Source organism: Diadema antillarum, unplaced genomic scaffold (genome assembly GCF_040938485.1).
Source record: "Diadema antillarum isolate AM-2024a unplaced genomic scaffold, OU_Dant_1.0 seq00000312_RagTag, whole genome shotgun sequence".
Taxonomy (NCBI): domain Eukaryota; kingdom Metazoa; phylum Echinodermata; class Echinoidea; order Diadematoida; family Diadematidae; genus Diadema; species Diadema antillarum.
In genome coordinates this window covers 115,356-139,518 of record NW_027271332.1, presented here as the reverse complement: position 1 = coordinate 139,518, position 24,163 = coordinate 115,356, and the positions used below count along the sequence as shown (strand labels likewise).

Below are 24,163 nucleotides of genomic sequence, written 5' to 3'. Positions count from 1 at the left end.
TAGGATGCCTCCTAATAGGCCTGTAGTGCATCTTGACGGTGTGAGACATCACATGGCTAGCGGGAAAAAGATTATTAACATTCAAAATTATTATCCATGGTTCATTTCCTTCATATGCATGTAGGCCTATAGATATACTGTATATCAGTATATCTTGCGATGTCCTTGTAATCCTCAGATGTTTGCACTTTTAGACGGGTTGTATAGAAGTAAGCGCATGCATCTTTCATTCTAATCCAGACAGGTTTGGCGTGATCCCTGATCAATTCTTCCATGACGTACTGGTGCTGGTAAAAAGAAATAATTACACAAGGAAAACAAATCAGTTGGCTTTGCAATACAATGGACTTAACTGCTCCCATAGATTCTGACAATGAATGGATAGCAAAGAAGTTGACTGAATCCATAAGCAAGTTCAAATTAAAAGGAATGACAGAATCCCTTCATCACATTAGCACTTAGTGTCTTGCGTCAGTTTTTACTTACAATGTACTTTGCTGAATTTTCTGGAAATAATTCAAGTCTTTGTTGTTGTTGTTATTGCTTCTTTCTTATTCACCATCATTATCAAGCAGAGTTACGACCATTACTGTATCCTTTGTCTCTTGGGTGAAGATTTTCACATCTGTAATTTACACTTTCAACAATATTTGCAATAAATCAATTTTCCATATTTCTTTTAGCTAATGGATTGGATTCGGGAGTCGGGAGTAGGTAATCTCCCCCCCCCCCCCAAAAAAAAAAAAAACCAACAACAACAGACAAACAAACAAACAAACAAAAGAACTTAAAGCATCTAAAATCTGCATTTTATAGAAACTCATTTACATGCCCTTTAAGTACATAATATTCATTGATTTGGCTTTGCAATTTTGAGTACTTACTTGATTTCCACTTTCCACATGGGTAGTATACAGTGATGTACTATCCCCAGTTGATTTACTCTGCTGACTGCACCATGCCTCGTTCTCTGCCAGCAGAGCCTAGAGGTAATGTACGTCTTGCAGAATTTATACAGTCGTCAGGACATCATCGTCACCCACTTTGGCGCCATCGGCATCCCTTTCCAAGACATCCTAATGGGCTTTACATTCAATTTTCACCACCTGTTGAGTTATGAAGAATTTACAGGGAACAAAACTGAATTTCACTCAAAATATCTAGTCACTAACCCATCGTCATTCACATGAAAGATACTTCATAACTTCGTAAAATTAAAGATACAGTGAGTTTACCCGCTAGGCCGAGTTTACCTATAACTACGGTACCGGTAATCTGTAGAGTGTAGGCCTATTGTAAACGTTAACAACACTAAACACGTTACAGTTAGAGCGTTCCCCGTTCTAACGTTAGATTTAGAAATAGAAAACTAAAACAAACGAGCAAAATCTTTAAGGGCGTAGCCTATTTCTACGCCTACAACAGTTTCACATTAAACGAGGGCAATTTTGCAATAAATCTTGTTATTCACCGACTTAGCAGACTTAGCAGACTTACCGCTTTCATGCAGGCCGGCCAGGCTAGAACTTCGCTTCGACGCCATCTTAGCTAGATCCGCTCCTTAGCTAGCTTTATGCAGCAGTAGTCAGTGCAGTCGATCGAGTCGTACAGTACAGTGTAGTGGACGATGTACCAAGCCTAGAACGAATGCGCACACTGCACTGTAGGCCTACGCACATCACGCTGCTAGGGCAGCACCAGCCAGCCAATTAGACAGATCCATCCGTATATAGGTTATACGTACGCGCACATCTCCTTTCCCGCCAATTGTGCGTTGATTATGGTCATAATTATGCATAGCACGAGTGTGCGCTAGAAGCGCACGCACAGGGCATATCACTGCGTGCGTTGTGGCCGCGGCCGTCATGCCACATGCGCGGCTGACTTGTAGAGTACGAGTAGCACAGTGTTTATGTTAAACACGTGCGGTGTTTAGAACGTGTTTACGAGGCGTTCTAAATGTAAACGCGTCTGTTTACCCTGACAGTAGAAGTGTTTAGGCCTAACCAACAAACATTTGGGTAATGCCCTAAACCATGAACGAAATCATTAACAAAGGCAACTCCCATTTTTTTTCTGGCAGTTAAAATATAGGACTGTACATGAGAAACCAAAATATGAATTCATTACAGTTGTATTACATATTTTTAGGTTATACTTTTTCCTTATTGATTAGGCATTTCCATGAAAGGCCTAAAACATGAATTATTTCATAGTGCATCTTGATGTCGTAACAGTTTCCACTTTCTCGTAATAAAAGGAATCTAGAAATTGCAATTTACACACCATTTCCAACACCTCTCCATATATATATGGACATATTGAGATTAACATAGCGTGACCAGAATAAACACTCCAACTAAACACTCCAAGCTAAACACTTTAACTCTCAATACTTTACACGTGCTATACACACCGGGTGTTTAGATGTTAAACAAAGTGTTTAGATTTTTAACACTGTGTTTAGTTCATAAACATGTCGCATGTCGCATTTTTTACAGTGTAAAGGCAGGGGGAATGATATTACCCATAACCTTTATCGGTAACGAGTCAGGGGAATGTGTACTTTTTTCAAAAGATGGAATTTTGTGAAATTCTCTTTATATTTTCCTTGTATTGTTGTACGCATGTGACATCTAAGTTATTCATACACTGCCGTAGTCTTCTCATCCAGCGGGTACTGCACAAAAACTTCAAAAATTCATAACTTTTGAACGGATTGTCTGATTTTCCTCAAACTTTCAATGATGTGTTCTACTAATATTGCTACATTCTCTCAATCCTTATGTTTATGAAGGTGAACTTGTCCTTTAATAACATGGTGCTATAGCATAACTCATCTTTATTTGTAATAACTTTCTCTGTGGCATAAAATTTCCATCAATTTACTCTTTCTACAATGTACTCCCATTATAACAAAGTCCTCAGACTGAGGTTTTCTTTTGGTGTAGCGAAATTTCATTATAACTCCACAGGATAGTGTGTAAAGATATATACAAACTATAATTTTGGGACCTGAATTTTTAATTCACTGTAACAAAAATTTCGTTATAACGGGAGTGCTCTGTAGTGTCATAAATTATTATATGCTACTTTCTCAAACAACTATTTGTAATAATTATGTAAATGCAACTATTTTCTTTTCCTCAAATGGATGCAACTACTTCCTTTTCCTTTTCTGAAGAAATTATCAAAATTATGCATGTATTATATTTCTTTTTCTCTATATATATGTTTATATATATCTATATCTTCTCAGTATTTCTTTTTCTATTTTCTTTGGTCATGCAATCTTAGCTCTTGGCCTCCAATAGTTTTGCCTCTTTTGTTTATTTCAGCTCATTTTGCCACATGTGATGAGGATGACAAGAGTGCAATGGCCAATGACCCCCCAGGTCTTGACATTTTCCTCCATTTTTCATTGAATACATCACGAACCCAATCAAAGTATTTATATATGTATATATTTATGTATATTCATGACCACATCTCTTAATACAATCGCAATAATACTTGTCAACAACAACATCATCACCTCTGACCAAAAGGTAAGGTGTAATGCACACATTTCTTATGTAATTTTGACATGAATGCATTGATTTAGGCACATTTAAGACATTCCCCTAAAATGCAACTATCGTCATTAGTTTTGTTTCCATGCAGATGTATATACTCTTGCCCCTCAGAATGTCATGGTGTTAATTTCTCATCATAGGATGATGATCAATATAATTGACTTAATTAAAGTGTAGGAGTTTGCACATTTGGATCATGTGTGTATAGGTTTTGCACCATTGTTGCAAGATATTGAAGATCATTAATTCAATCTAAACATTTACAACAGAATTTTCATCAGAGCCTCCTGAAATCCAAATCATTCCTTTTAAAAGGCTGTATTACCTGCAGAACATTTCCTACAACTACGTGAGGCAGTATTATCAATTGCGGTGGTGTTTTCGTCATTTGATCATTTTTCATACTATTATGTGCATGTATAGATCTAGCTACATCATTTCATTTTCTCTGAATAATGAACTGGGGGACATTCAGTTGTAAAGTTCTAATGTAGATGCAACATATCTTGTGAGTATAACATTCTATGACCTGAGAATTGTGAGATAATTTGATGCATGGTTAAACTCACAAGCGAGAAGTGCATTGATGAAATTAGAAATTTCTTATTATTCCTTTTTTGAAGAATAATTTGTGATTTTCCACTTCTAAGTCAAAAAAAAAACAGGTTTGGGGGGTTGGGGGTTGGTATGGTTAGCAATATATTTGTGACTTGTTCATTTTGCATATATGAGTGCACTCATGAAATTTGCAAAATAAAGACACCGCCAAATATACCCTGCATAGTATACTGTCTCCCTTTGCACCCATCAAACCTAGAATCTAAACCATCAAGGAACATTAATTATGATACCAGATTTCATGGGAAAATAACCAACTTTATTGATATCAAACTCTTGATTTTAGAGAGAGAGAGAGAGAATAAAAGAAATATGGTAAAAAAGCAAAACCCTCTTGTTTTTAGAGACACAGAAAAAAAATAAAGGGGACAAAAAACTCTCTTTTTAGAGATAAAGAATAAAGATATGGCGGAGGGAAAAAATGTTTTTAGAGAGAAAGAACAAAAATATAGGGGGAGAAAGAGAGAGAGGGAGTGAGTGAGAAATCTTCCTTTGGAACTGGTAGAGATGTGAAAATATGTTTACACTGCGAAGCTATGAAGTCCAATTTAAAGGTGCATAGTCCCGCTAGTGTAGAGGGTGCTGTTGATGATACTGCCGATCACCGTTAGCATTGTTACGAAGATTACCGAAGTTGAGCTGTCATCAAGAGTAAAGTGCGTAGATGTTGCTAAGAAACGTTGCCTTCGCTGTCTTCTCTGCGCATCGCCGCAGTCTGTAGTAATGCCAGGGTGCGTGCATATGTGCTTCTTATTATGACATCACAAAAGAAGTTTGCTAAAGCTGTCATCCCCCTCAGCCGAATCATGAGCCGAACTGTGATCAGACCACTGACTACAGTGAATCGGACTTCTTCGGACTCAGGGAAGTGGGCCACAGCGTAAGCACCAAAGAGGAGTCGATAGCAATGGTCTCTATAGGAAACTTGCGCTGTGAACCCGCGTACGCATTCGACTAAAACACCGGGACCATGCACCTTTAACTTGACACATATGACTCCTCTCAGATATAGCTCTTTGTTCTCTCTATCTTTTTTTTTTTTTATCAAAAATGTAATTCGTAAATCATTTTTATCCCTTAATTCCACAAAAGCCCAACCAGAGATCGGCCGGAAACTTTTGGCAGGTGGGTTGGAAAAAAAAAATCATCCCTCTCGTATTTGAGCAGTAATTAGAATGCATTAAAATGAATGACATGCTTTTTCAGATTGTGTGCGTCATCAACAGAGGTTGCTGTTTTGACCTTTGGTCAAATACTTCCAAGATGATTGTTCAATTTCTGCGCAAATATGGTACAGGCTCTGGGACACGCATACTACATCTCTTGCAGCAGATTCACCCGTTGTTTCCGTCTGATATGAGTGTAACAAAGACAAGAAAATGAATGTGAATGAGTTGGCAAATACCATTCTGGATGATTACTAAGTGCCTGAAGATTGTTACATCATTGTGGGCCTTTTGTAGACGCATTACCTTCAACAACAAGCCCGATTTGGGGGCAGATTTGTTGTTGTTTTTGTATCATTGGGTATTGTGCTGGGCGGCAAACATACACACACTCACACATACACACACACACATCAGACACATACACTCAGTAAACGGTGTGAAGGCCTGTGCAAAATGTGTTTGCAGTTATGAAACTATACAACACACCTCCATGCTGCAACTGTGTATTGTGTGTGTGTGTGTGTGTGTGTGTGTGTGTGTGTGCCAATAGAAATCACGTTGTAAATGTGTACATTTAAGACAGAGCCCAAACTCGATTAAGGGAAACTACACTGTGCTGATTACACCTTCTCTATGTACATACCATACCCATCAGTAAAGTGGGAGGTAAATTGTATTTGCATTATCTCTTTATGGCTCAAGATTACTCGCATTGGCCCTTTGTGATGGTATTTTGTCAAAGCAATCTTTTGCCATTTTAATGGTGATAAGCAGATACATTTTTGAGGGATCTCATTTAATGAGTGATAAGTGAGTATATTTTTCCGTTGAAATGTGGCTGACAAGAATAAATGCATATATGTGGTCAACGTTCTTAAAATATATGATACATAAAGAGCAGAAGAAAAGTGGGAAGTTCACTCGGTTTGCAAGCAGACCCTTTCGAAATGAAAAGGGGGATTTCTCAAGGATTACATGTCAGTATGAGAATATAGAGAAGATTAAATGCAGTGGTCAGTTTAATCTATTGTTTATACCACACAGAACAAAGGATGGTCTCTTTGTGGTGCTATATTGATGTATATCGTATATGCCCTTTTTACAATTTATTTCTTGAAGGGAATGAAATCCTTATAAGCTGAATTCCAGTGCCAGTTGACGAGTTATTCGATGAAGTGAAATGTTTGAAATTTCATTGAGCTGAAATGGCTTCAAGGAAGATGCTATGTGATGTAAATGTAGAATATGGCACAACGTGTGTAAAGTGAGAATGTTTGTAAGAAATGAAGGAAAAAAAATGAGATGAACTTGAATGAGAAAAGGTTAAAATTATGTAATTTAAGATGTGGTGAGAAGTATTGGCCTTGAGTTGCGTTATTCTACGAACATGTTGTTTTTATCAAGCTGTAGAGTAATTGTGTCAACCCGCTGATTTTTCCAGGGTAGTTCTTCATAATATGTTTATCTGATCTTTTTTCTTAGAACTGTTCATTCTATAAGCTGTGAATTTTCATTTAGTATTCAAAATGAAATTTTTGTAACTCCAAACAGTTTGTCTTCAATCCTACTTTATAGAAAGTGAGATTATTATTCATGTTGCCACTGTACCACACTTGATAAAAGAAAATATTTGAATGAGTAGCATGGAAGTCACTTGTATAGTGCCTGTGGAGAGTTAAGACTTGATTGTTTAGTACTCAGAGATCAGATCATGTCAAAGCTCGTAATGATGTTTACAGACTGTCCTTTATCAGGAATTTGTCGTATAACAATGACACCAGTACAAAGTACTTGTTTGATGACACAGCTACTCGTGGTGATAGTAATGAAAGTGTGAGATTTGACATTTTATACATGCCAGCACAACTTAAAGTGTTGACATATGAATATGTATGTATATTATGCATGTGTGTGTGTGTTTGTGTGTGACAGTGGGTTTGTTTTAGATATGTGTCTTAAAAATGTCTACTCTTGTGAAATATTCGTGCATATATTATGTCAGATGATTCATCATATCTGGGATATGCCACAATGATAATCTTATAGAGATAGTGGCATTGCTGCCTAAAGATGTGATGTGTAGTCTTTTCATTTAATACCGAAGTTGAATCCCCTGTTTGAAGTACATTTTTATCATTCTCTTTACGCAACAGGCTGGAATGCAAATATCATAGACTATGATGTTCCGTTTGCCGTCAACATTTCGCTGGTGCTAGACGTAGGAGAATATAAGGAGTATTCTGGTTATATATCAGAATATCTCATCTACCTTTGCAAAAATTCCTGCTCCAATGAGGCAATTTATGAGGAAAGAATCCCTGTAAGTTGACTCATGAACCTTGAATGAAATTGCATCCCTTATTTCACATGTTTTAACTTTTGTAGTTACAGTCTTTCAATTTCTCAATGTATCTTTGTTAAGTATTTGATCTGTTCATGTTATTTTTCTAACCATGCACCTATCTTACATATACTTAGATTTCAAATGAAATAAAAATAGTTTAATCTGTCAGAAATGAAATGAGAAAAAAGTAGTTCATAATTTTATCAGAATCTAGAACATGTATAAAGAATTTTCTATTCAAGATAGGCAATACTTTAAAATGGAATGTTTGCATGCATTTCAATTTTAAATAAAAAGAAAATACATTTTGGGTAAATATCTTGTCTAGACTATATGCATTGAATGCTAGAGGCAACTCGCAACAATTTCATGCCGTGAAAATATCATGTTTTACTGTAGTTTACATGCAGCTGGTCCCATTTCATTGAATTATGCATGTTGATTTCACATAAAAATGTCTTTGGGTGCTTTTGTTGTAGTCAAGTGAGTTAATTAATTGACAAATTGGATTGGAATGAACAAGACTAGAATGCAAAGGAGTGAAAACAGGAGAAAGTTTGATCTACCCACAGCGCACTACGTTTCGGGCAAATGGGGCTGCCATGTTGCTGCCAGGAATTAACATGGTGTAAACACAGCTTTAGGGTCTATTCAAGTGCCTATACAAACAGTGCACCATGCATGCTCTGTGTAGTGAATGAGGGAAATAACGTGAAGTAAAACTCCATAACAACCACAACAAAGGGATTATCAGATAAGCTGAAATTGTGTACATTCTATTTAGCACATTCTATTCATGACTCATCCCAACTTTGAATACTGAAACAACATCCTTTCAGAAGTTACTAGAATTGAAAGTGAAGAGTATTTGAAAGCTTTTTTTAAGAATTGAGAAGAGGCCAGTAAGATTTATATTATCATGATATTCTTTTAAAAAAAGTGTTCTAGAAAAATTGCAAAAGAAAAAAAGAACTTCCAATTCCTTTAATAATTGATCCCCTAATATAGAAGAACAATGTAGAAGAAAATTCCTCTTTTAGAAGATATAAAAAGCTTAAGATTGACTAGTTCGACCCATTTCACATATTATGAGTCTTCATATAAAATCATGGTGTGCGACTTTTTGTTGGTTTTGTGATGCACGGTCACATCTATCTTTTTTAACCTAGCCAACAATAGCAGACCTCATCCATGCCCACAGTACAGTGGGCAGTCTGTAGGTCATTCTTGCCCCGCATGGCAATTCTCAATAGCCACTATATCATTACTAGAGGGGATGGCATCATGATTGATACGGAAATTTCCAGTGTGTTTTTCAGTGGTCCAGAAGTGAAAAAAAATATCACGAGTGTAGAAATATAATAAATAGTTTAAGAAATGAACAAACAAATGAAGTGGTGCCAAACTCAAATTTGCACAAGGATGAGAAACTACTCTCTTGTTTCTATTTGGCCATATTATGAGCCCTCATCTCTACACAGTCTATGTGAAATCCATATTCTCCTCCCTCTACCCACAGAATAAAGTTAGTAAACCAGTCACAGAACCTGTCTTCACCAACATTGCCTGGACCTGCATGGAGCCTGGAAGATATGAAATACAGGTATGAAATTCCTGAGAGTATTTGAAACATGTCCTTACTACTGATATTACTCATATTGCTAATCCTAATTCTGCTTGTACCGGTAAGGCATTATCACTGTGCCCTCATTCATGTGTAATGTATCTCATCAAATATTTCCTTTATGTTTATTATATTTGCCATGGAAAGGATCATAACACCAATATTCTAAAATGCTCTCTTAGATGGACCTGGGAAAACTGTTTTAAAAGTTGTTATTGAACATCCAGTAATTGAAGAAAGTATAGTTCAATTATGATGTCAGTCAATATAGAAATCTAGGACAAAGATATCAAGGTATATCCAAAGTGGCTCTAGACCCAATCACATTTGTGAAATGCTCCAATGAAGATAATATGGCTATTGTGTGCCCACATACTCCCATTTTATAAATGTTTTTGAGTGTGTTTGTTTGTGAATAATGGAATTCTTGAATTTTAGAAATCAAATTTACAAGCGGCACTTCTGAATTTTCATGAAGACATGTTTATGGCTTAGATAGACAATCATCCTGTCCATTCATAAGAACTTTTTTGAAGTCAAAACTGATGGTATAAGCAGATAGTTGTGAGTAGTAGGTTTACCATGAAGTGCTATAAACTACTACTTGAAAAAAAGAGAAACACTAAAACTGAAAAAGAAGCTCCCTGCAGTTGTAGCTATTCCCATTCAGCTTCTTTTTTTTTGTCTCAAGCATCTAGTTGTTAATTTCACTGTGTTTTTCTAATCTTGTAATTCTAGATTGTACAGTTGATTTACATGTGATTTGTCTTCACAAGAGCCTTCTAAAGCTACGGACCATTGATTTGTTTTTTAACATTTAATACTTTTTATAAGTTTGTTCCTGTAAACCCAGAAGCCCTTGTGGCAGGAAAATTGGAGCTGATGTTGTGTGTGTGGTTTTCTGTTTTTTTGGTTGTTGTTGTTGTTGTTGTTTTTTTTTGGTTTTTTTTTTTTTGGGGGGGGGTTGTGTGTGTGTGTTTTTTTTTTGTTTGTTTGTTGTTGTTTTTTGTTTGTTGTTGTTGTGTTTTTGTTTTTTTTTTTTTTTTTGGGGGGGGGGGGTTTCCAGCATAAAACTTCCATGTATCGGTAACTGGCATTCAATCTATTGTGTAGACAAAAACTTATGCGTGCAATTTACCTTTCAAATATTGGCTTGTGAAATTTGCAAAAGTTTTGCCGGTAGAAATTTTTGGGTTCATTGTATATATCTGAAATTTCCAGATTCTCAGGGTTTTTTATTCTTTTTTTTAATTGTTTCTTGATAAATACATTTTAGTGAGGGCTATCATAGAAACAAAGTGTAAGATACCACAAGATAATAACACTTTGTTCAAATATGCACGAGATAATCCTAATCCATAATGAAATGCTGCAGGTGATTAATTGCTGAAACAGTTCAGAAAGCAAGAGTAACTATGTGCTGCAAAAAGTTAGATTTAAAGACATATTGAACCATTGTACCGTAAATATCAGGGCATTGAGATATCAAATACTTTTAACTTTAACGAATATCACAATTCTCATATTTCACTCAAATCTCTGTATTTTGCACTTATGTCTGCTTGAAAATTCTGCAACTTTATCAGGGTGATGCAGTAATAGGTCACAAGTTTAAGGTGTTTGATGGGTTTCAATGGCCGTATGCTATGTTGCCAATCTAGTAAAATTAATGATTTCACACTGACCAAAATATTGCTGTGTATCATACAATGTATGTTAATTGTCAGAACATATCACCAGATATACAGAACCCATGCCAGAGCCCAAATATTCCTCATGTAAACACTCACTTCAAGTCCTTGCTGTCTCTAGTTTATCTGCAAGTTATATTTTTTCTCCATCTTTAATAATCTTAGCATAAATAAAGACATAGAATATGACTGAGAAAGGCTGTATTGTGCATCTATTTGATGTTATCAATAACATGGTGTATTTTGTGAAACTGAATGTGCCACTTTGTTAGCTACAACCCACTCAAGAATCTGAATGTTTACACATTCTTTCGAGTGTATTCATAATGTCTTGCCCTTTGTTCATCAATCCAAAAATGAAATGGGGTATTTGCTTTCAAATACCACAGGTAATCAAATTATAATGTGTGTGTGTATGTGTGTGTATGCGTGTGTGTGTGTGTGTGTGTGCATCTGTCTGAGGTTTTGAGATTTTTTTTGAAACAAAGTAAATGTTGCATATCTGTCCTTGGCTAAGCATTCTTGTTTGCATTACCAGAACCAGTTAATTGTTTGAGCACTTGCCAATAGAGTAGGTGGCTGAGTGTGTGACTTCATAGTATGGGGTATATGCTTTGTATGTGTCCTTATGGTGATGAGTGTGTCCAAAATCATTGACAAAATGGCTGCTTTGATAAGGTTTTGTAAAGGACAGTTTTTAGCTAGTCTCATATGTGACCCACCACATCAAAACCAAATCCTATTTTATTTTTTATTGATAAACCTTGGGAATAGTGAACTTTATTTCATTTTTTGATGGATGAACTATCAGAATAACAAATTTTATTTTATTTTCAGGTCAACAAACCTGCCGAACAACAAATTGTAACAGTCTTATCAGGTTGTCCCCTTCTAACTTAACAAGAGAGGAACCACTGTGTCTCTGAGAATCATCAAACATAAAATATGACGTGCACACTTTGATGATCCCACTCGCACATTTGCTTGATCAGAGCACAGCCAGTGAAAACCGAATGGTGCGGTCCATTTTTCACACAAAGAGCTGGCAAATAGTTCAGATCCCTGGTGGTTCATCATAAATAAATGGAATTCAATTCATTTCAATTCATTAATTTTCAGTCTTCTTTTTCCAACAAAACATAACACAAAATAAATCAGGAATCATATCATAAACGTAGACATTCGACTTTGCAAAGGATGATTGATACAGTTTTCCGATGGTATAGACTGGACACTTTGTGTCGTATGAATAAATTCATTACTTTTTTTTTTGTATCCTCATTCAAATATTTTGTATACTTCTTTCATCACTAGATTGATGCCAGACCATGTGAATTATGCATACCATCGCTGCATGTCATCACTGTTAATGGTAAGATGAACTGGTATGCTATGGTGTTTGAAACCTCAAATGATATTGCCAACCATCTAATAAATCATTTGAAAGTTTTAAAACTTCACCACCGCCTGTCAAATACGATGACTTTGATAACAGATACAGAAATCTAAATTTGTGAAAATCAAAAATGTTGATATTATACCCACTTCTTAGTCATAATCTAAAGTGTGTTGAGATGCAAAAATTCTAGTGTTTCAATGCTGACATTCTCTTTTTGAGTGCACCTCTGTTTGTCTCTGTTTTGTCTGTCTGTCTGTTTGTCTGTCTGTCTCTGTGATATTTGTACACGAATGTGTGTATTTAACATAAACTGTATACTCAGTCCCTTCAGAAAAGTAATAATTTCAGCATTAAGGACATAGGTGAATAGTTTCATTGACTGATTGTGTTCACCCACACATAAAATGTTGTCAGCTGGCAAGCCGAGCATCGAGGGCTGTCCCACTGGGCCTCTGCATGCAGAAGTCAGCGACAGCGGGGCTGCCGTTCTCAACTGGGAAGAGCCAAGGGCTGTTACCTCGTCGTGCAACAATATGCCCAGGCTGCAATGGAATCAGACACATAGGCCGCAGCACGAATTCACAGAAAGCGCCGAGGTGGTCTACATGTTCTGGTGGTACGACAGTGCCGTGGCAGTCTGCCGCTTCCATGTAAACATCACAAAAGGTAAAAATCTCAGGGCATTACAGGTTGATAAGGATTCATGCAGTGATGATTTGAAACATACTTTTTTTTTGTATTACAAGGGATGATATTCAATTCAAGTCAATTCATTCATTTTCATTCTTTTTCCGACAAAAGATAACACAGAATAAATCAGAATTTATATCATAAACATATACATTAGACTTAGCAAAGGATAAATGATATAGATAAAGATGTGCATGCATACTGGCAAAAAATACAAAGTTATGCTTCAGTTGAGAAAAAAAGAAAAGAATTTAGAGGTCCTCTAAGAAGCAAGCTTGTACATTGTGAACCACTCAAAGAAAATCTTATGAAATACTTGTTTGCAAATACTTGGCACAAATATAATTTAGGACAAGATGAAATAAAACAGGAGAGACACAACAAAATGACACGACTTGACAGAATAGATGGAAAGAATGGAAGGAAAGAAAGAAAGAAAGAAAGAGAAAAAGAAAAAAAAAGAAAAAAAAAAGAGAGAATGCCTACAGCTGACCAAGGAAACAGAGGAGGGAATTGAGGAGGTGCTTCAAACAGCTGGTGGCTGCACGCAGCTGTGCAAGGATTATGATGACTAATTCATTACATTATAATGAATTCAGTGATTGATTGATTGATTGATAAATTGATTAATGGATGGATGCATGCATGGATGATGAACCCTGACACTATTTTACAGTAGCATAAAATGCCAGTAAAATTGTAATTCATGCGTATGTTTATAAGTTGATATTAGCAGATGCTCTGTAATTATGAGTTGTTATGAAAGTAAACTAGCATTATTTGCTCTTGTCTGGTATTGATTTTTTTTCTCTGTCACATGATATTTTTCTAATTAAAATGTTGATACCCCTAAACATACTATCTATGCATTTGTAAAGCAAACTATGAATAAGATTTTTTTAAAGGGAAATATTGATATTCTCAGTGTGATCAAATGATAATGGCAAAAACACTGGCTGGCAACAGCTTAAACTGTATACCTAGTTTGCCAAATTATCACAATTTCGTACCAAACTTTAATCAGTTTCACTGTGTATCGTACACTTCATAATTTTACTACCTTTGTTTGTGTATAGGCCTATAATCACATTTTCCTGATATTTATTGCAACTGCTGTTCATTGATAAAATGAAGGAATTCAAATTCTTCAAGCTTTTATATGTGTATGCACATATGAACATAAATATATCTACAAGTATATCTATATATTTTGTATATATAATATTTTATATGAGTGTACAATACGCATTCATATTCATATACATATACCTTTAATTTATTATGTGAGGGGCTGTTAGGGATGTAAAGATGCTCTAAATGATTGTTGTTCGTAATTTCAATTCAATTGAAATATTGATTTATTCCACATACAAAAAAAAATCTGCTTTATAAATGTCTCATGTGTCTTTCCATCTTCTCTTAGGATCTATGAACTGTAAAACAAAAGGATGCATACCATTTTGTATATAATATGTGGTGTAATTTCTGTTCTTTTAGGTTAATGTCTGTCATTTATCACACAATTGGCAGATGAGAATATATAGTTGCAGTCCGTATCACAAAGTTTGCAATATCTATGCCAGTTCAAGTGGGCGGGGGGAAGGATTAACAATATAACCACCCCTCTTGTTTACATTATTCATTGTCCATGAGAGACAGACAGTATTTACTTGTCACTTGTAATTATTTGGTCCTTGAAAAATGCTTCCCATCCTCAGCTGTGCAAACCACTAAAGTGCCATCTGCTGACCACCGAGTGACCACTGAAAAATCCTCACGTGGAGCAAGACCAGGTAATTAATCCATCAGCTGCATAAACTCGGGGAATCATGTACAAAATATAATTATGTGGTGATTTCATAATCTTGTTTGAAACAGGTTAATTGCTGAAGTGGTCAACTTTGTGATCATTGAGTGCAGTGTTTTCATGCATCTTTGTAATGTACTGTGTACGACGCAGCAGTACACTGTATCTGCAGGTGTGTACATGTCATTCATGTTGGGATCAGTGTTATTATACTTTTTCGTGCTGTTTAATTGATGAATAGCACCTGACTTGTGAAATTCGAAAAAGTAAACACCCCATTAAATAATTATGTTGTGTACAGTATCTCTCTAAGAACTTGTATGCCATATTCTAGGACATATGTAAATATTTGGAATTGTAATCAATCATGAAAGAAAAATATTATTCAGAGGGGTGAAGGATCAGGTGTGAACTGCTGATCTGTAAATTAACAGACATGTTGGAAAAAGGAACCAGTGGGACTCAAACCTGTCACCTACTGCTTTCCGAGCAGCGACACTACCACCAGGCTGTCCGTGGTTGCGGGCAGTGACACGATGAACTAGGAACAAATACCCAAGCTTCAAAATTCTGACATTGTTATAAAATGTTAAGTAGTCCAAGGTGGACAAGGCATATTAAATGAAAGAAAGATATTATTCAGAGGGGTGAAGGTTAAGGTGTGAATTTCTTCAGTTTGTCTCTCTCTACAAATTAAATTTGTAGAGGGAAACAATGTTGTTAATTTACAGATCAGCAGTTAGGATCTTCAATCTGATTTGTAGAGGGAGACGAAATTGAAGAAACTCACACCTGATAATTCATCGAGCCAAAATTTCTTTTATTTCAAGCTAAGTTTGTTTTTGCCTTTATTTGATGTAGGCCTGCATGAGTTCCATGAAGGTTCTCCACAACTATTTGTGTCACCATGGAATTCCTACGTATATAATTTTATGGGATTATTTGTGATCAAAATCTCATCTCTCTTTAGATGCAGTGATGCATACCTTCCCAAGATATCGTTCTTCTGACTTATAAACCATTATCATTTCAGAGTTTACATTTGACTAATGAATAATTATCGCTCTTTTATATGCTATTACAGAACTTGACTTCACCACAGCCAAACAAGGCGCAAGCCCTCCAAGACCAGACAGTGTCGTGGGAGAAGGTAATCATGGCACATCAGAGTGCATATATTATTTGCCAGAATATAGCACTGAAAAGTACACACCAAAACTTTAAGATACTGGACAAAACTCCACGAGAGAGGAAAGGAAATCAACAGGTTTCCTTGGCATTCAAGTTTATTCCTAGTGAATGTCTATATTTCAGGTTTATGTTTCACTGTCAATTTTGTAGGTATTAGGAATTATTTATTTACATTGACTAAAGAAGAAAGTGACATTTAACCTTTGTTAACTAGTGAACAGTGACTCATAAGAATTGGTTGTGATAAGATAACACTAAATTATTTTGCTCTGTTGCACAATATTGTCATGCACTGACCATCATGATTACATAGGGAAGTGGGCATCTTTTCCCAATATTATGCACTTAATATCAACATTTTTTGTTGGGTTATCAATATCATGGGAGTCTAAAGTTATGTCTGTCTTGGAAATGGAGCTCATCAGGGCTATTTGGAAAAAAAAGGAGAAGACATAATTCTTATCATTTCATCATGTTTGGAGTCAGTACTAGTTTCTGACAGTGCTACACAAAGTAACTGTACAAAGTAAGTATATATAACTGTTCTGTAAAGTTAGCTTAAATGGCAGTTTCTCTTCGGCAAAATGAAAATATGAAACTCAAGCCTCACAGTACCTTGACTCTCAGAGCCAGAACAGATTCAACTCTTCAGTGTGGTGGTTTCCGACTGTACTACACAACGTAACCGTTCAAAGTAATTATATATATTCTGTAAAGTTAGCCTAAATGACAGTTTCTCCAAGGCACAATGAAAATATGTAACTCCAGCCTCACAATACATTGACTCTCAGAGCCAGAACAGATTCCACTCTTCAGCGCGGTGGTTGTCGGCTGCGTCACGGGAGCCTGTCTGGTTGCCTTCCTCTTCTCCTGCTTCATCTGCGTCAAGTATCCCAGCGCCGGCAAGCAGTGCACTCAGATCATCATCAGGACTTGTAAAGGTATGGTTGGACTCTTATCACATCCAAGCTCCTGCAATAGAAGAGCTCTTCACATATATGTAATATTATTTTTACCACACTCCCATGGTAAATCCTATAAACAGATATGAACTGATGTTTGTATTTTCAGAGCATGCTTGCAGTTATTGCCAAAAGCATCTCAACTGTATGCTGTCACCCTCATGCCATATCTGTTTTATAAACCAAATAAAAATTTATGAATTTTTACTTTTTCAATCACAATTGTACTAGTCAATTCACACATCTGTGCTGTCATAGATGTTTGCATGGAATCACATAGGACAAGGATTGCCTCTCTCCATACGGAATCAAAGCATTTACAGTACATGCCCATGATATGTACCGCTATGAACCAAAAGAGGTTACAGTTCATTATTCCAAAGGTTTGTGATTCTCGAAGTTCATAGTTCTTCACATGAAAGAAGGTGCATTAATCTGAACTAAAATAAGATTCATCATTCCGATGGTCATGTTCATCTGTAAATCAAATAATGTTCATTGACCTGAAATGTAACAAGGTTAATTATTCCAAAGGTTCTGTTAATCCAAGAATGAAATAAACCTCATTTAGTGACAAAATATGTCATTATCATGACAAAAATGGGAGGGTATTACACAATGAAGACACACACATTTTCATGACACATACATGCGAGACATGTATAAATACACACATAAACACACGATACACATACTTACTGACTTAATGGAAAACAAACATAATCTGCATTGTTATAGATGACCCTTATTACATTGTCAGATTAATGAACCTTCATAATATTAAGAAGCCTCATTTCGTTTTCAGATTACCGAACCTTCAGAATACGGAATCTTGGGAATAACGACCCATATTTCGTTTTGGGACTAACAAACCTTTGGAATAGCAAACCTTAATCACGCCACAAATGTTCAAATTAACAAACCCCTTTTCCTTTTCAGATTAAAGAACCTCTAGGTATAGGGAATTTGTGCATTTTGGAACAGTAAACCTTATTTCATTTTCGTAGTAACAAACCTTTATAATAAGAAATATCACCCCTAAAAAGGGCCGTTTAGTACCATGGGGCTGAAAGCAGTTGTTGAAATCAAACTTCAAACATATTTAAAAAAATCAAAATCAAGGAAATCGATTGAAATATATAAAGATATGACCCTGCATCAGAGAAGTCACCATATTTTTATGTGTTTTATGGAATAAACTCTATAGCACTTTTTTTCAGGATTTGTCTCACAGGGTCTCTATTAAACCCTGTATGAATATACATGTGTGTGTGTATATCATATATATATATATATATATATATATACATATATATATATATATATATATATTCATATATATATATATATATATATATATATATATATATGTGTTGATAAGGTAGTCCACATGTTGGCAAGATAAAAAGATAAGTAACAAAACTGCAACAAAGTTCATGCTGTATTCACCAACGGTTTATTTCTTCACACAAATTTTCGAGCGTCTTACCGCCCTTTCTAAAGTGTTGATACTGAGAGAACAATAACAAAATTAAGCCATAACAATATATTGCAATCGTGTTACCAAGGATGCGCGCTTTAACGCATCAATGCTAGGCATCCTTAACACCCAGCACACATCCTGGCAACAGTGCAATGTTACGTCACAATGAAATGACAATGAGTATAAAGCATATATAAAAAAAACTTGGCACGACTGATACAGAAGTAATTCCTCTGAAGACGCAGCTGCGGTGGTGATGTAAAAGCAGTGCATTATTTCTTTCAAAATTCAACATACATATATATATATATATACATATGAATATATGCATAATTTTGTTAAACAATGTGATCCCAATTTTTGCATGAAATTTCATTCTTTGATTTCATGACATAGGAAGCAGAGCAAGGGAAGGAAACACTCCGCCGCCTGACTTAGACCTAAAGTCTGTTTCGTCTTGGCAACCTGGTGGAATACCGGAACTGGAAAGGGCACCGAGCTTCGAGAGCGTATGGAGTCCTTACTAGCAGAATCACCCCTAATCCCATGCAGTTAATAAGAAGCAGTCCCAATGTGGATGACAATTGGACAGATGGAGGAGAAAGAGGAGGGGGAGGAGGAGGAGGAGGAGGTGATGGAGGATGGAGAAGAGGAGGAGAAAGAGAAGGAGGAGGAGGAGGAGGAGGATACCAACACCAGGCGCATATCCCAAGCCATGTGAGAAATTTCCCTTGTTCCGCTTCTTGTTTAGCTTATTTGAGGAAGTCGGTAAAACCACCACCCCTTAACCCATTTAGGATGAGTCCCGAGTATACTCTGGCAAGCGTCTACGGGAAATGCTTGTTGTAGTAAAATCAAACCATCCTCAACAGGTTGAGCTTGTCAAACGCACATTGTTAATGCAATATCATGCCCTGCATAACATTCATGAGTATGTAACACGTACATTGTATATGTGTTTGTGTGTGTGTGTGTGTGTGTGTGTGCGTGTGTGCATTTGTGTAATATACTGAGGAGTTTAATAGGGAGTTAGATATATGAAATATGCTGTATTGTATCATAAATATATGTATATAGATATTTATGTAATGCCTATTAGGGTAAATACCGGCATTTGATTAGCTGTTTGACATTGATCATTCACCGCGTTTCACTATGACGTCATCATCCATGCAATTTTGGCTCCATTTAACATGCAGTTTTGGATCCATACAATTTGCTCCATTGCACGCACACCCAGAGCCCACCATTTGGCACACTACGCATTTGCATGCCGTGTGTGTATGCGACAGTGCGCTAGCCTAAAGCGCTCAGTGAGCACTCTCGCGATCTCAGATTCTCTCGTTTCTGAATTGATAAAACATCAAATGACAAGGACCTATTTTGGGTGCTATGTAAAACAAATAATAAATGTTTTTCATTCGTGCAATGGACAGAACATTTCATAAAGTGAAAGATAAAATCTTTCATAAAGTGAAAGATAAAATCTTTAATCCATTCAACTCAGCTGCGTCTTGTTGAAAGGATCATTTTCATCTTTCACCTCATGAAATATTATGTCCATTGCACTCATAAACATTCATTATTTGTATAATATATAGACATATTGTAAATATACATGTATATCATCCATGTATATGGCCCTTGTATACTGTATACACATACATTGTACATATATGTATACGTGCATCTTTATATGTTTCATGTATGTGTGCATGTGTGTGTGTGTGTGTGTGTATGTATGTATGTTTGTAGACAGCACTAAGTAAGAGCAGTGACAAGTTTATGCCATATCAAGAATTAGAAACGGGACTCTTTGAATTAATTGAATACATGTAATGCGTGAGGTCCACATCTACCATAGATGACATGTAATTGTTTCTCCTGGTACTGCGAAGTTGTGCTGCTGAATCCACCAATACAGCCATGAGTTTCAGATTATTCATATATATTTATATATACTATTAATAAATGTGGGGAAATAGCAGCTTGTATCTGAGACATTTCATCTTTCCATGGCACCAAATTTGCTGCAATAACCTCTTGCTAACATGCCTTCACCTCAGTATCAAACAATCATCTCAGTAAAGATGTAAAAGATGTAAAAGGCTTGTTTGTGATTTGTCACCACAATAACCTGATAAACTTATGAAAATAACAGCCAGGAAACTACAAATAGAATTTGATCTAGGTGTAAGCAAAATAAATTTGTTCTCTGTTCCAAAAACCAACAGTTTTATCACAATTTCATCTCCCGCACAAATTTCAGGGTGAAAAATACTTTGAACTTCAGTAGATTGTTTTTTTGTGTTTTTTTTTTTGCACAGAAGCATTTACTAACATGCATTCATTAGACACATCATGTTCATATAATGAATATCCTGCAAATTTGAGAGCAAATTCATGTTTGAGCTATCTAATTCGGGTTTTCTTAAGCTGTTTTGTGTATATTAAGTGGTCAATTTGTAAATTATTGACACTTACTCAGACATCAATAAACATGTTACTGGTATTTCATTTTTAACTTTAACATAGCCATGTTGATTAGCAATTATTTTCCTCTTAGATGAAATCAAAACAGGCTATTTGTGTGCCCTTTCCCCTTACTTTTTCTTTGTATGTGTGTGTGTGTGTGTGTGTGTGTGTAAATCCTTGATAACAATTTTAGTTGTTGTGTTATTAGGAAAACGCTGTCATCTCATGAAGCATCATTATGCATGTTTATCCTGATGGCCACTGCAACCATTTTCAGCTTTGTAATGAAAGAATAAATGCAATAATCTACTTAATTTTGCATGTTAATGTTTCACTGAATGCTTGTAAAACTCAATTTTTCTTGGAAAATATCATTCTAACAAAATCTTTATTTTGTCATTGTTGTATTTTCATTTGCATAAAGCATTCTTGAAAAAAGTTGCAGAAATTGATTAAAATTGAAAATTTCCTTTCTTGGTTTCTTTTGTGGGTTTCTGTGGAAGGATCCCCAGAATAAAGTTTTGACAAATAATTATACCCCCGCCAAACGAAGTTTGAAGGGGGTATATAGGAATCAGTGGACGGTCGGTCGGGCGGTCGGTCGGGCGGTCGGGCGATCGGGCGGTCGGGCGGTCGGTCCGTTGCAAATCTTGCGTCGCGAACTACTTCCTCAGTTTTCAACCGATTCCCATAAAACTTGGCACAGATGTGTGCCTTGGGTTGTAGATGTGCAAGACATATTTTTTGACAGTACCCAAAAGTACGTTGCCATGGTAACGGCATATTATGGGCAAAAATGGGTACAATTCTTGCGTCGCGAACTCCTCCCACAGTTTTTGATCAATTTTTATGAAATTAGGTACAGATGTTCATCTGAATATGTTAATGTGCAAGACACATATTTCCGCCGTGGCAAAAAGTGCATTGCCATGGTAACGGCATGTTATTGGTAAAATATAGGGCAAAATGCTTCATGGCAAAACTGCTTCATCAGTGTTCTTCCAATTCTCATGGAATTCATATTGAATGTTTGTCTTAGGATATAGGTCAGCATGACACATTTCTTGACAGTGACAAAAAGTATGTTGCCATGGTAACAGCTCACATATTATGAGCCAAAATGATGGAAAATTTTGTGTTGCAAACTACTTCCTCAGTTTTTGCCCAATTTCCATGAAACTTGGTACAGATGTGTGCCTTTGGTTGTAGATGTGCAAGACGCATTTTTCGACAGTACCCGAAAGTACGTTGCCATGGTAACGGCATATTAATGGCAGAAGATCAAGGAAAGATCTTGCGGATTTAACTACTTCCTCAGTTTTTTGACCAAAGCTTATCAAATGTTGTTTTGACCAAAGCTTATGAAATGTTGTTTGGCGGGGGTATAACCAGTCGCTGTAGCGACATTTCTAGTTTCATTTGGAATCTATGAGTCTGGAGGATATATTGATACCAAATTGGTATCTTTATGAGGCACAAAGGTGACAGGATACTTCTTTATAGATGAAGGATCATGTTATGTCAACAAAAACGGGTGGTCCACAAAGGAATTTGAGCATGTCACTGCAACATCAAAATAGAATGCCTTCAACATGTGAAAAACATGCGCAAACGTCAAACTACTTGGAAAATTTGTGCACAATACATGAGACAGAACATTGAGCATGGACAGCACAATAGGAAATAAGTCACAAAATATTGCACACTGTACACGCTCGTGATGTGCACTTCTCGCACATACAATTTCCACAATATTCTCACATTCAGAGGTTACAAGTTGTGGACCACCCTGAAAAGTCTGCCAGGTAGTAAAGTATGGATAGCAGTGAAGAGACAACATACTTTGACTGATCTTGCAACCACTCATTCTTAACCTGTTGAGGACGGACTGATTTTGCTACATTACTTATTTCTCATTGACACCTGCCTGAGTATTCTCGGAACTTGTCTTCAACGGGTTAATCGTAAACATACTCTGGGTAGTTTCATTGCAACATTGACCACCTCTTGTTTTGTCCTGCGATATTTCTGCCCTAATGAATGTATTTTCATGAAAGAAATACTGTTGTAGTCATGTCAAGGCAAATTTGCTGAAGAAAAATGCACAATCTTGATAAATAGAGAAAGATGGAAAGAACTAAAGTGATATTTGAGACAATTGGCACAAGCCTCAAGTTTGTAAACCATGTAACAATGTATTGAAGAAGACAGCTGTCCCCTGTTAAGTATGGCTGACAGCCTTTTTTTACACTTTTTTTTTGCATACAGCAAATAAGTGACGAGAACTTAGAGAGTGGGATTTGGTCTGGAGCGACGAACGACTACGGGCCATGGGATGGTACACGGGAAGAATCAGCCAAGATGAGACCAGAATCGCGGAAGAGCGTGATCTCCAGTAGCAGCGAGATCTCCAGTAGCAGCGAGATCTCCAGTAGCAAGGACAATTGCTATGATAGCGGTTGACAGGGGTTGTGCCAATGGATAGGGCTGTGTGTGATTTCAGGTCTGCCAGGTACATACGTCCTTTTGGTCCCAGTGGTGGAGCCCAGCCACGGCAGCCACGCACATCAGACTCCAACAACAGAGAGCACATAGTTCTGGGTGGCGTTGACCGCCTCTAGAATGGCACTTGGATTATAAGAAGGGTAGTTGAGGTATATTCTCCAAAACCTTTCTGACCATTGTTCATCATGTGGCAGTCTGCACAAGCACCGGATGCTCGCACGAATAATCACGCCATGAACGTTACGCATGGGCCATTCAGCACTTCATCACGCACAAGTATACCCATCGTAGGTCTTGTATCACGAAAAGCCATAGATAGGGACATGATACGAGAGGATCTCGGCAATCAGATGAAGATTCTCTGTCTGTGTGGCTTAGATATGAAATGAGCTGAGGTCTGTGAGCCTTGATATACTTGTGTTGGCTAATTTTAGGTATATACATGTAGTGCACAAAATATGAAAGAAACTGCTGGTTGGTATGCTTCCATATCTGTTTGTCAATTTTGCACCAATGGCAGGGACTTAGGTACATACTGTATACGCCAAGTATTTCGCGAGATTTTTATTTTCGTGAATTTTGCGAGTCAGGTGCCGTTCGCAAAATTAAAGACATGCGAAAATATTGACT

The 24,163-nt window shown here is 36.5% G+C and overlaps 1 protein-coding gene across 1 annotated transcript; it reads left to right on the top strand.

Annotated features, from left to right (window-relative positions):
• The first annotated feature begins 958 nt into the window (after positions 1-958).
• On the top strand, positions 959-23,491 carry LOC139730440 (uncharacterized). Its single transcript, XM_071641280.1, has 10 exons — positions 959-989; positions 7,516-7,682; positions 9,226-9,309; positions 12,336-12,393; positions 12,835-13,086; positions 14,829-14,903; positions 16,002-16,067; positions 16,900-17,049; positions 18,950-19,062; positions 23,297-23,491. The coding sequence occupies exons 1-10, from the start codon at positions 959-961 to the stop codon at positions 23,489-23,491; spliced, it is 1,191 nt and encodes a 396-aa protein (XP_071497381.1).
• Positions 23,492-24,163: the final 672 nt, after the last annotated feature.